Source organism: Acanthaster planci, linkage group LG16 (genome assembly GCF_054643075.1).
Source record: "Acanthaster planci isolate LZ-2023a linkage group LG16, COTS_SCS, whole genome shotgun sequence".
Classification (NCBI taxonomy): Eukaryota; Metazoa; Echinodermata; class Asteroidea; order Valvatida; family Acanthasteridae; genus Acanthaster; species Acanthaster planci.
In genome coordinates, this window is record NC_141792.1 from 7,985,456 (window position 1) to 7,999,931 (window position 14,476).

The following is a 14,476-nucleotide window of genomic DNA, read 5'->3' on the forward strand; positions in this document are numbered from 1 at the left end:
TCATCAAAATTAGCACACGCGTCCCTTTGTGAAAACAGCGGCAATACGGGCCAATTGTGGGGAGTGGCCCTAAATCCAGTACTCACCTGCTGCCTCTGCGGCTGCAAGATGTACGGCTGCGGTTGCAGCAGCACCCCGGGCGGTGGCTGGGGCTGCTGCTGCGGGGGCTGCGGCTGGGCCACCACGTTGCCGCCCCCTTGCTGGTGGGGCGAGGCGGCGAGCCCCGGGTGGGCGGAGGAGGCCCCCTGCTTGCTCATGTCATGAGCCGGGCCGGGGGCGGCGGTGACGGCCGCTACCGCTGCTGCTGCTGCTGCCGCCGCTGCTGCTGCTGCCAGACCCTGCTGGGGGGCGTTAGCCACGCCCGGGCTAGAGGAAGGGGACGGGGAGGCCCCCGCGGGAAGTCCCGGGCTTGGGATAGGTACCGGGCTTGGATGCCGTGGTGGCTGCAGGTACAAGCATGACAAACAAACATTGGACAATTAAGATTGCCGATTGGGGGATAAATAGACCTCCATAATAATGACACTACATATTGTCTTTGTGTGTGCTTTCTTATGGTGCTCTGTACACCGTGGGCCCCCACTGGCTCAATAGGAAATTCACCAGAATTATGGACAATTCACACAGTGCTACTCAGGTGAATATTCCCCATGACGGCAAACTGGCCAACAATGTCCATGTATCACTGGTAAGCATGCGTGATGCATCCCGACCAGCGGGCGATAAACCTTATGGCGTGGCAGGAATTTGTTGAAACACGCTCGCTTCAAGTATGAGCAAAACAAACTCAAATCAAACTCATGAACACAGAAAATACGTGCATAAATAAGAGACCAAGTCCTGTGAATTAACTTGCAGAAAACCTCTTGCAACATCGATGTTTTTTCCCCGGCTTGCAGCTTTCGGGTTGCATGCGATATGCGTGTACCGCTGATGTAAAAAAATCAACTGGAATGTACAGTACATGTATAGACTAGTTCTGGTTGTTACATTTCCATCACGCGTTCTGTTGCTTGTGCGCGGCGCAGCAGGAACCAGAGCAGTTTCGTTTAATGCACTGAGCTTTGCACACACGTGTTTTCAACACTGTCACAGCCAACGTCAATGGGAACTGTTCTTGAAAGTTTGAAATTAAAAAATTACATTTCGGTGACGAACAAGTGGTAAGGTTTGTCTAAATTTTCAAAATAATTTCTTGCCAGGTCAATGGAATAATAGCCCAAATTACAATTATTCACCAATTGGCGAGAATGGCGAATGGCAGCTGGAACCCTGCATTTGCAAGGTGCATGCACATGTACCAGTTCCTCCATGTAAGGGGGAATTCTTGGTTCACAGTGTACCACAGCAAAACTGACACGTCCTGTGTGGTGCAGTCAAGCATGGAAAACCTGGGCCAATGAGGGGGTCGGGTCATTTTGGCCCCTGGCAAACAATACTTTAGACAGATGGGTACACAGAAGTTGTAACAAAGCACAGTTTCAGGCCAGTGTTGAAAAACAATACCCAACCCAACCTCCAAAAAAAAAAAAGAATTAAAAGAAACTAAATCTCTTTTAGTTATAAAAAAAAACCAATACAAATAAAACTTTATGGTGCCAACCCCCAAACCTTTTGTATACAATGTCATACATTATTCGTCTTCAACTTTACTTTTTGAGCTGGTCGACTTGAACAATGAGGCATTCTCTTGTGCCTGTGCCCACAATTATCCTAGACTTGAATTGAGACATTCTGTAACCACTCAACCAGTGACAATGGAGCGCTGATAAGCTGTGCAGTATCTGATCTACAGTCACCTGTCATGACCAGCTCGGCGCTTGGTATGAAGGTGAACATAAACATGAACACGATTCTGTGATGCTGGACCAAATGTTTGTGCTCCGAATGTGCGGACGTTGAACACATTTCCACTCCAGCAATTTTACCGCAACTGTTCTGTGACTAATGTATGAACCAACCTTGAAAAAAAAAATTGCTTCTGCTAAATACATCAGGAGAAGAGACTGCACATCAAACAAAAAATTTTTTTTCTGACGTAAAAGGAAATACCCAATTTTTGGTCTGGCCCAATTAGCCATGCACCACTGACTTCTCTTGGACATGCTGGGGGGAGGGGGTCAGCATCAAGCCAAAACGGCCCAGGCCCCAGCCTGATGTCTAGCCAATGACCGCAGGCCAAAGGCACTGGTGAAGGGTGGGGGGGGGAGCAGCCAGGAGTGGACAAAAGGTCCACTGCAAATGGCTATTGTTGTTCAGGAATTTGCCCTCGTCTGACCAGGGTGGTGCCAGAGTAGAGCAGAGCCTTCTTGGTTGTGCAATTCATGGACAAACCATCCCTGCGGATATCACGGAGGGTCACATGGCAGCATAAAAGCAATCTGTCCCTTTCAGGGGCACCGAGGAGTCAAAATGCTACTTGTGTTCTGATGGAACGAATTTACTGCCAAGGCTCTAAGATTAACTTATTACACAAGATTATAAATGCTGTGTACAGGCACAATCTGGGTGTCCCATATATGAACAGCTTGAATATAGCATTTTAATCATACATGTAACAGTTCCAAGTCCATAAAACCAATTTGTTATTAGCCCTTTGCAAACTAGGGACAGTGCTTCCACTTTGAATATTTGATGCACTGGATCCAAATGGCATAAGTGTAACCAAGCCTACCGAGTAGGCGCTGACATTCAATCATGGATACTGGCTGGCACAATAAAAATAGGTCGCTGATTAGTGCAAAGTCCCCTGATTTTGGGGAAAAAAAAAATGTGCACGATCGGGAACCTTTCAAAAAAAGTCCAAATAAAAGAGGAAGAGCGGGTCGTGCCTGATTCCAGGTATTGACACACTGGTCTGACTGGAACATGCGCAGATTCCAAAGGTCTTACACGTATCTCTCTCTTACCCTAAAGGAACCGGGGGGAGGGGTTTGCCGACCATCTCATAGCCCCCTCCCCAACTTGGGATGCCAGGGGTGCTCTTTTCAAACAATAATTGACAAGTATGTAAAGATGCTCTTTATCAGTGCGATTGTGAAGTGTCCATTCAATCATATGTATGGTTTTGTACAGGGGTTACATGTAGTTAAGGCCATCTGGATGTCAAGGTCAACTGCACACCGGCCCAACAGCATGAGCACATCAATGAAAAAGTACATATATACATTATTGGCCGATGTGTCTAATTTTCACAACATTGGTGTCAAAATTGCACTGCCGTGATTAACATACCAGAAAATTGATGTTGAGGGGGGCAGATCTCCCAAACTTGTTCAGGGTTGGCTTTGAATGGTATTACTGGAAAGGTCTGTGTCAGCTCTGTTGGATGAGCTCCACAACGGGACGGAGGGGAACAGACCGCTTGCTCAAGCTACATTTTAAGTCACGTAACCTATCATGGGTGTCAATCAACGACGAGCATAGCGTCCTTCCATAAAAAGGTGTGTCGCAAGTGTTGTTTACCAAAAATAGGACGACGCTATGTAAATATGTTTGATAGCCGCAACAGGTCACGCGACTTAGAGGGCGCAATCAGTCTTTTCTGACAGCGAATTCTTTAGTGGGTCCAGGTGACGAAGTTCTCTTGGACACACCTTTCTGTGAACTAGCGATATATGCCCTTGTTCAGTGTACGAAAACCATCTGACATCCCGCACGGCACAATTTCACGGAGCAATTCAAATTGTTCCGTGGACGCTTTTCCGACAACAGGAGGAGGGGACAGCTCACTCTACAGCTACAGTACATGTATGCTGGTTACAGTGTGAATCCAAACCTTGCTCGCTGAAGACACTTTTTGAGAAAGGGGTTGCTCGTTGGCTAATAATGGATTTTTACTCAACGACGTTTTGCCCGAGAAAAGGAAATTTGCAACAGGGAATATCAGACGTGTCAGCAGCTGTTTAAGTGCACACGTTGATGCCACGTGTAACATTTGAGATTTTCTCCCTGGGATGACATCACAGTTTTGCTCATGAAATGTCCACTGGCACTTGCACAAAACCCACAAAACCAAATCACCTTTCAAAACCGCAAAACAGAGACTTAAAAATAAGGTTCACCGAAACACAAAGGGTTAGGGTTGCATGGCACGGTCCCTCTTAAACGGGTAGGGTGTGAGATTTTAATCAAATCCTCCGGTACATTTCAAAGAGGGACCAACGTGAAGCTTGGAACTGTTGTGCCTACTTTCCAAATAAAACAAAAAAAAAATGATGGTGAAGTGCTTCAAGCTTGTCATTACAATAGAAAGTGTCATACCAATATGATTAATCTTTAAGAGTTGCAAAGTGGAGTCCAATACCATTTTGGTGGTGACTGGGGAAGGGGGGGGGAGGAACAGACTGCTCGCTTACCTGATGAAATACCTGCTGTCTGTGCGTGATTTGGGTGTGGTCCTGATCCGATCTCAGCTGCTGTTGTGGCACTGCGCTTCTTAATCTGTGCATTTTCCGGTTAAGGAACGTCACAGGGTGGGAAACATACACAATTACACATGAAATTTTAACAGTGGTGAGCGAGGGTCCAATCTCAAAAATCTAACAGTGGTGACCGAGGGTCCAATCTCAAAAATCTAACAGGGGTGACCGAGGGTCCAATCTCAAAAATCTAACAGTGGTGACCGAGGGTCCAATCTCAAAAATCTAACAGTGGTGACCGAGGGTCCAATCTCAAAAATCTAACAGTGGTGAGCGAGGGTCCAATCTCAAAAATCTAACAGTGGTGACCGAGGGTCCAATCTCAAAAATCTAACAGTGGTGACCGAGGGTCCAATCTCAAAAATCTAACAGTGGTGACCGAGGGTCCAATCTCAAAAATCTAACAGTGGTGACCGAGGGTCCAATCTCAAAAATCTAACAGTGGTGACCGAGGGTCCAATCTCAAAATTCTAACAGCGGTGACCGAGGGTCCTATCTCAAAATTCTAACAGTGGTGACCGAGGGTCCAATCTCAAAATTCTAACAGTGGTGACCGAGGATCCAATCTCAAAATTCTAACAGTGGTGACCGAGGATTCAATCTCACTGGCTTCTGTACGAGCAACTGACTTTTCCTCTGTTGCAATATAAGGCTGTTTTCCCCCGAGTTCATGTACTGTTCCATGCATTCAACGTATATTCAGTTTAATTTATTCCACGAGTCGCATTGGAAATGAGGACTTTTCACAGATACACCCCGGACACTGTTGACACTTTTCCTAGTTGGGGAATCCCTCAAGTACACTGTACCACACGAACACGTAAATTGATCCTTTTCAGATTTGTTTAAATGAAATTATTCTAAAAACAGGATTCGGTTCGGTTTCCTTTGAGCAAAATAGCATTTCGCGATCAGAAATTTGCAGGATTTTGCATACAGATGAACTGGCATTACAATAATGCGTGTTTCACACACTACAGAGTTTACAGCATGACTCACTTACACACCTCTGTGACTGAATGTAGATTTTGCAATGAGATTCCTGTTACTACAGATCATATTAAACGCTGTCATGTAACCCAAAACATTTGGAAATGTCGTCACTGTGGTTTCTGTTGTACCGGAAAGCACAATTACCAGCGGCAGTACCCAGGAAAGAAAAAAAATCAAGAAATTCTAATTATGTTCTGGTGGACAGCCATTAAGTGGTGGAAGGAAAGTGGGGGGGGGTCATGCTGAGAATTCACAGAAAGCGAGTAGTTGAAACATTATTCATGGGCGGGGGGGAGGAAGCAAGGGAAGACTTCTCGGTTACATCAATAAACCCTGATCCACTTTGCCCATGGCCATGCACATTACACGCATGACATAGCAGTGGGGAATCATTCCTATACACACATGTACATGCCCACATTGCACATTTTCTCATTCAATGCAGCATTCCTGGGCTGGAGATCCGGCAGACCAGGAGAACTGCAGAATTCCCTCAATCTCAGTCTGAGATTTTTTATTTTATTTTCAAACAATTTTGTTTTCCATTTTGCTTAGAATTGGTTTTAGTTTTGGTCCCTGTATATGTGTGCTTTTCCCCCATCGACTTAGAATGGTGTTGTAAAATTGTGGCCCGTCACCACAAAATGAGCTGAAAGTCAGAAGTCCCAAACATTGAGAGACTGGTGTTTTTGAGTTCAGCAGAAAGAGAGCTGTCCAATGGTATGTACATGGAATACTTCTAAAGGGTACCAGTATAAGGTGACAATGTGACATTATTCTGGCAGCTTTGCGTCTTTGTTTCAAACACCGTTTCAACATTTCTACTCTGGCACAAATAATGCTATCACAAAAATTGCAGAGAAAATGACATTTTAAAATATCTGATCTTGCAAAACAATTGGAAAATTTTTTAAATAGACGGATTACTCTTTCCAAATATAACAATACCAAAACACTGACCTAAACTTCAATATCTGACTGAACCCTTAAATTAGGAAAGAGCAAAATGCAACTTTATGCTCATTTTTCTGTGCCAGGTATGTGCAGTCGATTCAAATATAAGTATAACATATTCAGCATTTATGTCTTCACAGATGTACATATCTGTAGCACACGTCATCTAATTATTCAGTAGAAAATACTTGGCCATCCAAAAGTATACATGCATGTAAGTTAATATTCAGTGTTGGAATGTATAAAATTAAAAATGCATGCAAACAACACCGATTTTTATTTTTGAATCAGCAGCACAGACTGTTTTCGGAAGCACGGTATGCACAAGTTAAAGAGAAAAAAATCAAACGATCTTCAAATGGAATACGGAGATAGACATTGTTACTTGGCAATTCAATTTGTTTTCTTTTTCAAGAAATTTGCGCTCCTTAAATGCCAAGCCTGCCTATACTGTATGTACATGTATATGTACATGTACACTTGCCTCCAAGAGTATCTCGCAGCCTGCGCACTAAATTTGTCGACTTCCTGAATCATGCTTCCGAGGCATGTTCTGTCGGTGCCCAAAAAAAAAAAATCCAACACAACAGCAAATAGCTTTTAAAGGATGACGGCTTTTATACGCGGGACAATGGGGGGAAAAAAAAATCATCTAGTAAATGTTAAACCAGCCTGCCAACGAAAGGTAAATTAACATAGCAAGCAAAAAGCTGCCTCAAGGAACTGGAGAATTTTTTATTTTTTTTTTTTTGAAGGATCAAGGGGGAACAGATTTCTCCGAGTCAAACTGGAAGATGCTACAACTGATCACAGGATGCTACAGTAGTTTACAAACATATGGCCACGATCCAACCTTTGTCCAGATTGAATGAGAAGTTTTGCAAAATAAAAATTCACACCTCGAGTTCATTTAACTGTATCTAAGACGCTTCCTCTCAGGGAAAATTCTGTTCTGTCCTGTACATGAAATATACACACTTCCATTATTGTTACATGCAAGTAATCAATCAGTGACATCTGAATGTGGGTTTGGGAATGGGAACAGGCCTATCAATACTGTCATCTCAACCACAATACACATGCCACCAGAATTCAAAGCATTTGAAATTTGCTGGGCATCGGCAGGCAAGTCAACGTCAATCACCCTCTGCTAGAGAGATGGAGCAAATCCACCAAAATTAGATCAAATTGGTTTGGTAAAGGGTTCCCCGGGCTGTAGTTGCTAAGGATGGCTCCTGAAGACAAGTGACAGGGACCAAAATAAATCATCAATGTATACAACTCCCCCCAAAAAAACCCGAACCCTACAAAACAAAGCAAAAACAAAACCAATTAGCATCAGTTTCAAATCAAAGTTAACCAATTTTTGACGAGAGCGCATTAGGCAATTTGTGACAGCTGGGTGGAGATGAAATTCTAGCTCCTTGAAAACAGAACTACATGTACAGTAGTTAAAGAAATGACTCTTTTTTTAGATAGAGACTACCACACGAATATCTGGATATTTTTCTACTGTTAAATCTCAAACCTCCGTTGTTTAGGTTTTCAGATTCATCGTTTGGGCAAGGACGATCAATAACTAGCATACAAAGGTACACCTGACTAAACGCTCGCCCGCCAAGGTCCTCGCTAATTCATGTACCCTATTCACTTGGCACACACAGCCATCCAGTCATCCCACTGCCCACCGTGAGCAGCTCCTGTGGGCATGGCTTGACCTCTGGCTGAACTCATCCTTCCAACCCAGACTAATGGGGAGACGCGCTCATGAATTATTCATGAGATGTGAGGGTGGCATCGTTGTTACAGAGCGCGCCAAGGAAAAAGACAAAAATCCTGGCTTGTTTTGTTTGGATGGTGAATTGTCCATGTGGCGACATTATCTCAGGAACCTTCATGGAACCTGTCAGGTCAGTTTGTAGCTTTAAAATCTTTATTCCTGTCCAAAGGTGGTTAAATTTCAACCATACGCAAGCTTTACCGTGGAAAGATATCATGTCCGTTCTAACACTAGTAACAGGGCAGCATGAGACAAGGAAATCCCTCCCCCAAAAAAGGGAGAGGAAAAATTGAAACACATTAAAAGAAAACAAATGAAGAACAAGGAAACAAAAATGTGTCAGGACTAATTCCCCGATTCCAATCTACAGTTACATGTATTTTGTCAGTCTATTTTGTGTGTGTGTGGGGAAAGGAGGGTTCAGTCTGGCCCACTCCTCCCCAAAATGTTGGCAATGCCCATGGAGCCTATCAGGTATGACATTTGACCCTGAAGAAAAAAAAATGAAACAGTTCCCAACAGATTCCCAGAAAGTATGACTCTGTATGACAAAGTAAGACAGAATACTGAAAATGAAGGAACAGGAAACGGAAGGACAAAAAAGTCTGATATCCTCATAAAATAGGAAAAATGTACATGTACCATGCCTGTTGTATGCTGCATGTAATCATGACTTTGTGACTGTGCTTTGGAGAGTAAAACTGATGAATCATTCATGAGGAATGTAGCCTTACATCACGCAGGCCTCATAACCACCATAACCACTACTGCAAAGCTGCAACACTGGGTTCTTGTCCAAGGAATTATTTACCAGGCCCAAGATATTGCACAAGCCGCATAGTATGTTTACACAACAAAGTCACGTTTTCATGAATCTAGATCCTTGACCTTTGCCCAATGGCACGAGCATTCCCTGGTCGAGGAAACTGAACTATGCATGAACCAATTTTCCTGAGTGGCCCTAATGCATAATTCATAAGGTATGATGTTGCAAAACGTTGCAACACACTGCAATGCCAGTTTGCTTGTGGTCACCACTCTGCCACGCTGACCCAAATTAAATATCATTTTTATGATATCTAGGACTTTCTATCCTCTGACAACAGGATTCTAGGACACCACATTTACTCCCTAAAAATTTCCATGACTTTCCAGGACAACCTTTTTTACCCTTAGGATGTTCCGTTAACCAGTGGGAAGCCTTCAATACACTCCCACCTCTCGCCCTCTACATGTGCTAACATATTCTTGATTAGGGCCAAGAATACGCTGGACAACTGGGTCAAGTGCACCAAGAAACCACGGGGGTGTGGTTTTCAACCATACAAGCGACCATCCCCATCAAATGCACTATTTGAGGTCCCATGTATGACTGTACCGAAATGCACAACCACCATATCAGCGGGCAAATGCCGAACACCGCTTCCTACTCCGGTTCACATTTTTTGTAGTCATGCCAATGAACGAAATGATCAGTATTACTAAACGAGTGCAACGAGTGCTTTTCTCACTAAGAAAGGGAAACACGCACCTGGGTCCGGAGGAAAATTCCGAGTGACCTGCTGCATGCAGGCAATAGAGATGAACTTGACAAAGTGAACCCAATTAATCTTGCAATATTCTAAATAACCAACACTGCCCGGCAGGCTACTGGATATTAAAATGGACGGTAAGCTTGAAAAATGCTTCTGACGCCTTTAATCAGAGATGCCAAGTTCAATCCCCTTCTTTAATCCTGGACGAGTAATATGAAACCAAACCACACACACATCCTAACTGGATCACTTGTAATTACATGTGCATGAGGCACGATCAGAAATTCCCAGTAGCCCTGTGTACAAGCACAGTGTATCTTTTAAACTGTACATGTACAGTACATGTAAGCTGTGGGGGGGTACCATAAATATGGTTGGAATTTCTGTATTAAGCGTTGACTCTATTCAATGTAACCCTGGATTCTATGAGGCGTGACCAAACCACCTGTCATTATCCCAACACTGACGCCACATTGCTGTGGTGGAACCCCCATTTGCATTGTCAGACGCCACCACTAGGCTACAAGTTGAGGGGGTAATATCGGGCACCATGGCACCGTTGCCAATAGTTGTGGGGCCAAGTGGTGTTCATGGTTTTGAATTGGAAATGCAACATACCAGAACACAGGGTGGTATATCTGTGGTATCAGGGGACAGTTTTGGTTCAGGGAATTAGTCTGCAAACGTCTATGGGAGGCAAGAATCTATGTAAGCTGGCACAGTTTTTGCCAATTACAATTGCTTTACAGTTGCAGACGACAGCCAGAGTTTCTAAATATTTGCCAACTGCCAAAGATGGCAACTTAACCAGAGACAAAACACAAATTTGTAAAAATCGCCCATAACAAATGCGTAACATTCTCACAGGTACATGTAGGTACTCAGGGCACTGGGTTCTCTGGAAAGTTGCACAATTGAGTTTTCTTCCCCCCCCATCCCCCGGGACAAATTTCTTGAGTCACCAGGGACAGTCCACACAAAATACAAACTCCCACAACAGTAGAGTTTAGAAAGAAAATGAATAAGAGTTGTTTCCTGAAGTTCGGACTATGGTTATGCAAAATTAATGCCAAGATCAGGCGGGTAGCTGCTACAACCATGAAGGAAACCCTCCTCTCCTCATCTGTTGGAAGGTAGCACTGGAAAAATAACGGAAACCACTTGTGCTTAATTCTAGCAAAATACATACATGTACACGTACAGGCACTTCTCCAGTGTTTGCAGTCTTTACCTAAACGACGCTGAATTCCCCAAACAAAAAGCCTTCAGTGACTAGTTTTTACAATTCTAGGATGGATTTGGGAGTGTCTATATGTGATCTATAAATTTACACTCGGCAAAGGTCTGCATGTGATGCCACATTTTCTGGGGCAAGAGATGGGGGGGGGCTGAAGAGAAATCCATAAAACATCCAACTGAAGGGCTGTAACTGACGATATATAATATTTAGATTTTCTTGACTTTCAGTGGCAAGTAACTGTCTAAAAAGGGGGGCTGAGTTCTCTGACAGTTACGTTCTGGGAACACGGAGAGTGCAAAGTGTTTGAAAGTAACAAACCAGGAATGACTAAAGCACAAAAAGTAAAGAAATGGAGCACAATTATAAAAACCCTGAAATCGAGCGATATCCCGAGAAATCACCCCGGCATTTTTCTCATTGGTTGATGCACCAAGACACCAAGGAATACTGCACAACAGAAACGGTTCCAGCGGGCAACGTCGACTACATGTATAACAGCTTAAATTCTTGCTACATGTACCTGCACAATTTTTCTGCCACTCACTTTTCTTCCCTGCACCGCTATACACAAATTTCTCTAGCCAATCACTCAGGAATACACACACATACACAAGGTGTGGACATTCCTTTGTTCTCCTGTGGTTGAGGAAACTTGAGGAAAATGCTCCCTTTTCTTTAACTAGGATAATTCCTTCCAGCTGGATTTTTAATGATGATTTCCTGGACTGTTCCTCTTCATTTAAAGTAATTACCGAAGTTTTTTGGGTTGACACTTTTAGAAAAGTCTGAAGGGGACTGGTATTTATGTAAATATGGGCTGTCTGTGGCAAATGGCATTATTTGGTGGTTTCCACTAATTATGGCAGAGGGTCTATTTCTTCTGGCTCAAGGTCAATAGCGTGTGGGCTCAACTTCTTTTTCATGGACGTCACAGCTGTGGTCCCACAACCAGGAAGTAAACAATGATACTTGTACAATGGACATCCTTTTAGGTGTAATGAGCACAGTACTGCAAAGAACAAAATAAAGGAAGGCAGGCCACTTTTAGTTTACTTCTAATCAGTGCTGTCTGGCCGAGACATCACATGAGCTGTAGACCCTAGGTTTAAGCCAGGGAATCATATAGGATAGACATATTTCCTTGTCCTTTCCCAGCCAAGTTACTGCGCAGGGATGGCATGTATATGTGCAAATTGTCACGAATACACAGTACTAAACTGTGTTTAAACATTCTGGGCCCATATTAAATGTATTATATTTGCCCGCATGAAGCAGTTACTGTTTTAACAGCACAACAGTGTATTTTCCAAACTGGTGATTTTGGTAATAAATTAATTTGAGTGCTTCTGTTAATTCACTGTCTGTGAAGTTTACACAAGCTGGAGGCTACTAAAGATGTTCAGGGAATTAAACCATTACTTGAATGCGTAGCCCACAGAAGAGACTGTCAAAATTGTACATGTTTGTGGGTTAAGAAAAGTTTTGCTTGGAATCTCCACGTCCCCAACTAATTTAGATGCAACGAGAGCAATCTGTTCTCCATAAAAGACCGATCTGCTTCTTCGTCAGAAAATACAGAAATTGAACAATCAGTTTTGAGAAAGAAAACAAAACAACATCATACAAGTTGATAGAAAAATAAACACAAGTTTAAAAACAGGAAAATTGCCTGTTTTTTTTCCTACAACACATGAACAACACTGAGATGACCGAATACATTTTAAATTTTTGGCCCTGCAAACAACTGAAATTTCCAAGCCTATAAATAGTATAATATACATCACATTATCAGTAAAAGGCTGCTAAACATGTAAGCATAATTTACACTGTTGAGCACACACACACACTTTACATGTATACTAGTATTACTAGTTTTACAACACATGTAACTACAACAGTACAACAAGGCTCACACAAATGCATGTACGTTCACGTATGCTCTTATCACCGCTCCTGACTGCAATGGCACTGCATCACACCCCTGCTCACGCTCACGTATCACATTGAATCACGCTCACAAAACAGGCCACGAAACCGACGTGACCCAAATCGACCAATATACTTTAGGATCTTCGGTAAATGATGCGAATTTTAGACCGTGAAGGCCGCAAAACTTGCGTGATTTCGCAATCACGTTTTACGTAGTAGCGACAATATGGGAGCCGGCGCAATGGAATGAACCAAAACAAAATGGCTGATCGATTGCCGGGCACGACGTGCTGAACAAAAATTACGATTTTCTGGAAACAGTGGTCGTCTGACATGAAATGAGTGAGCCGATTAGTAAAAAATAATTAATATATTAAAAAGATACGGTTGCTGTTGACGATGGATCTGTTGTTGTTGAAACTGCGGTGGCACACCTAATGGTTTGTTGCTCTTGTGTTGAGAATAGCTCATCGCAACGTGAACTGGACACGGTAGTCCTATGAAAGGACTCGCCGTTTTTCGCCTTTTCTTGGCGCTGTCTCCTGTAAAATGGATAAATATTGAACAAGTACAATTATAAATAAAGTTTCTCTTACCAAAGTTGTCCAAAATCGCTTACAATGCCCGCATTTACCACGGATGACGTGTGATTTAAAGGGATAGAACACATGTCCAACCTTAGCTTGCGATAGCCGGCTAGGGGACGAAGACAAAAGTTCGGCACATTTCGCGTATTCGGGAAATACGTCACAGAAATAAAGAAACGCAACCGTTGGCGGCGCCATATGTGACTAATTAGTGCGCGAATGGAATCGAGTGCCTGAGATACCAAAAGTAGAAAAATACAATGTAAATAAATAAATACCTAAAATAAACAAACATCATATTGCAAAAGAAACGCAAAAGCTAAAGCATAATCGCTTTGGTGGAGGTTAAACACACAAAAAGCTAACTCATGCAGGCATCTTGGCCCATGATGACGTGGCCTTTTGAAAGTAAGTGGACGGAACTGACCCATTAATTGGAAATTCCAATCATGATCTTTTCCCAATTATTATTTCTAATTTCTTTCTGGTCTTATTATTTAATAAGAGGCTGCAGGACATAAAGGTATACTAGTTTTGTCCTTTTGAAACCGTCGTTAGAAATGGCCTTCCTTAACTTTTTCTTCAAAAAGTCCCATGACCAGCTTTACAACAAGCAAGCTTTCAGTGAGTTCAGTTGATATAGTAGTGCAAAATTAACTAAAGCAGGGTGATCTTGATTTGCCCCATTTTATCTAATGGAAAGATAAAATGTTAATAAATACAATTCTACTAATAGTAATAAGTGAGGATTCAAAAACCAAATTGCGAGGAGTGCTATTTTTGACGGGGGCAAACGAAAATTATGGAATGTTTTTATATAAACCTTTTATGGCTTTTCTGAGGGTTGATGTGACATTTGGGTGCTCTTGCACACTATTAAAAGGACGTGGACGGAAATATGCCCAGATAGTTATCGTGCCATTATTATCAGTGTTATTTTATTTTTTAAGGGTTCGTTATTTTGGGGGACGCATGGTTCCCTGCCACCCACCCTTGGATCGGTCATTGACGTGATGTAGGATAGCCTACCTTCGGAA

General features: G+C 42.8%; 1 protein-coding gene across 4 annotated transcripts in view; it reads right to left on the reverse strand.

Moving 5' to 3' along the window:
• LOC110986533 (eukaryotic translation initiation factor 4 gamma 3-like) overlaps positions 1 to 13,597 on the reverse strand; it is a 42,631-nt gene extending 29,034 nt beyond the window's left edge. For all 4 annotated transcript variants that reach the window (XM_022248469.2, XM_022248468.2, XM_022248467.2 and 1 more), the window contains exons 1-4: positions 13,530 to 13,597; positions 13,238 to 13,394; positions 4,359 to 4,443; positions 87 to 443 (exon numbers count right to left, since the gene is read on the reverse strand). In XM_022248469.2, the coding sequence (XP_022104161.2) occupies positions 87 to 443; positions 4,359 to 4,443; positions 13,238 to 13,323 (528 nt within the window). In that variant the 5' untranslated portion in view covers positions 13,324 to 13,394; positions 13,530 to 13,597. The remainder of the gene's footprint in view (positions 1 to 86; positions 444 to 4,358; positions 4,444 to 13,237; positions 13,395 to 13,529) is intronic.
• Positions 13,598 to 14,476: the final 879 nt, after the last annotated feature.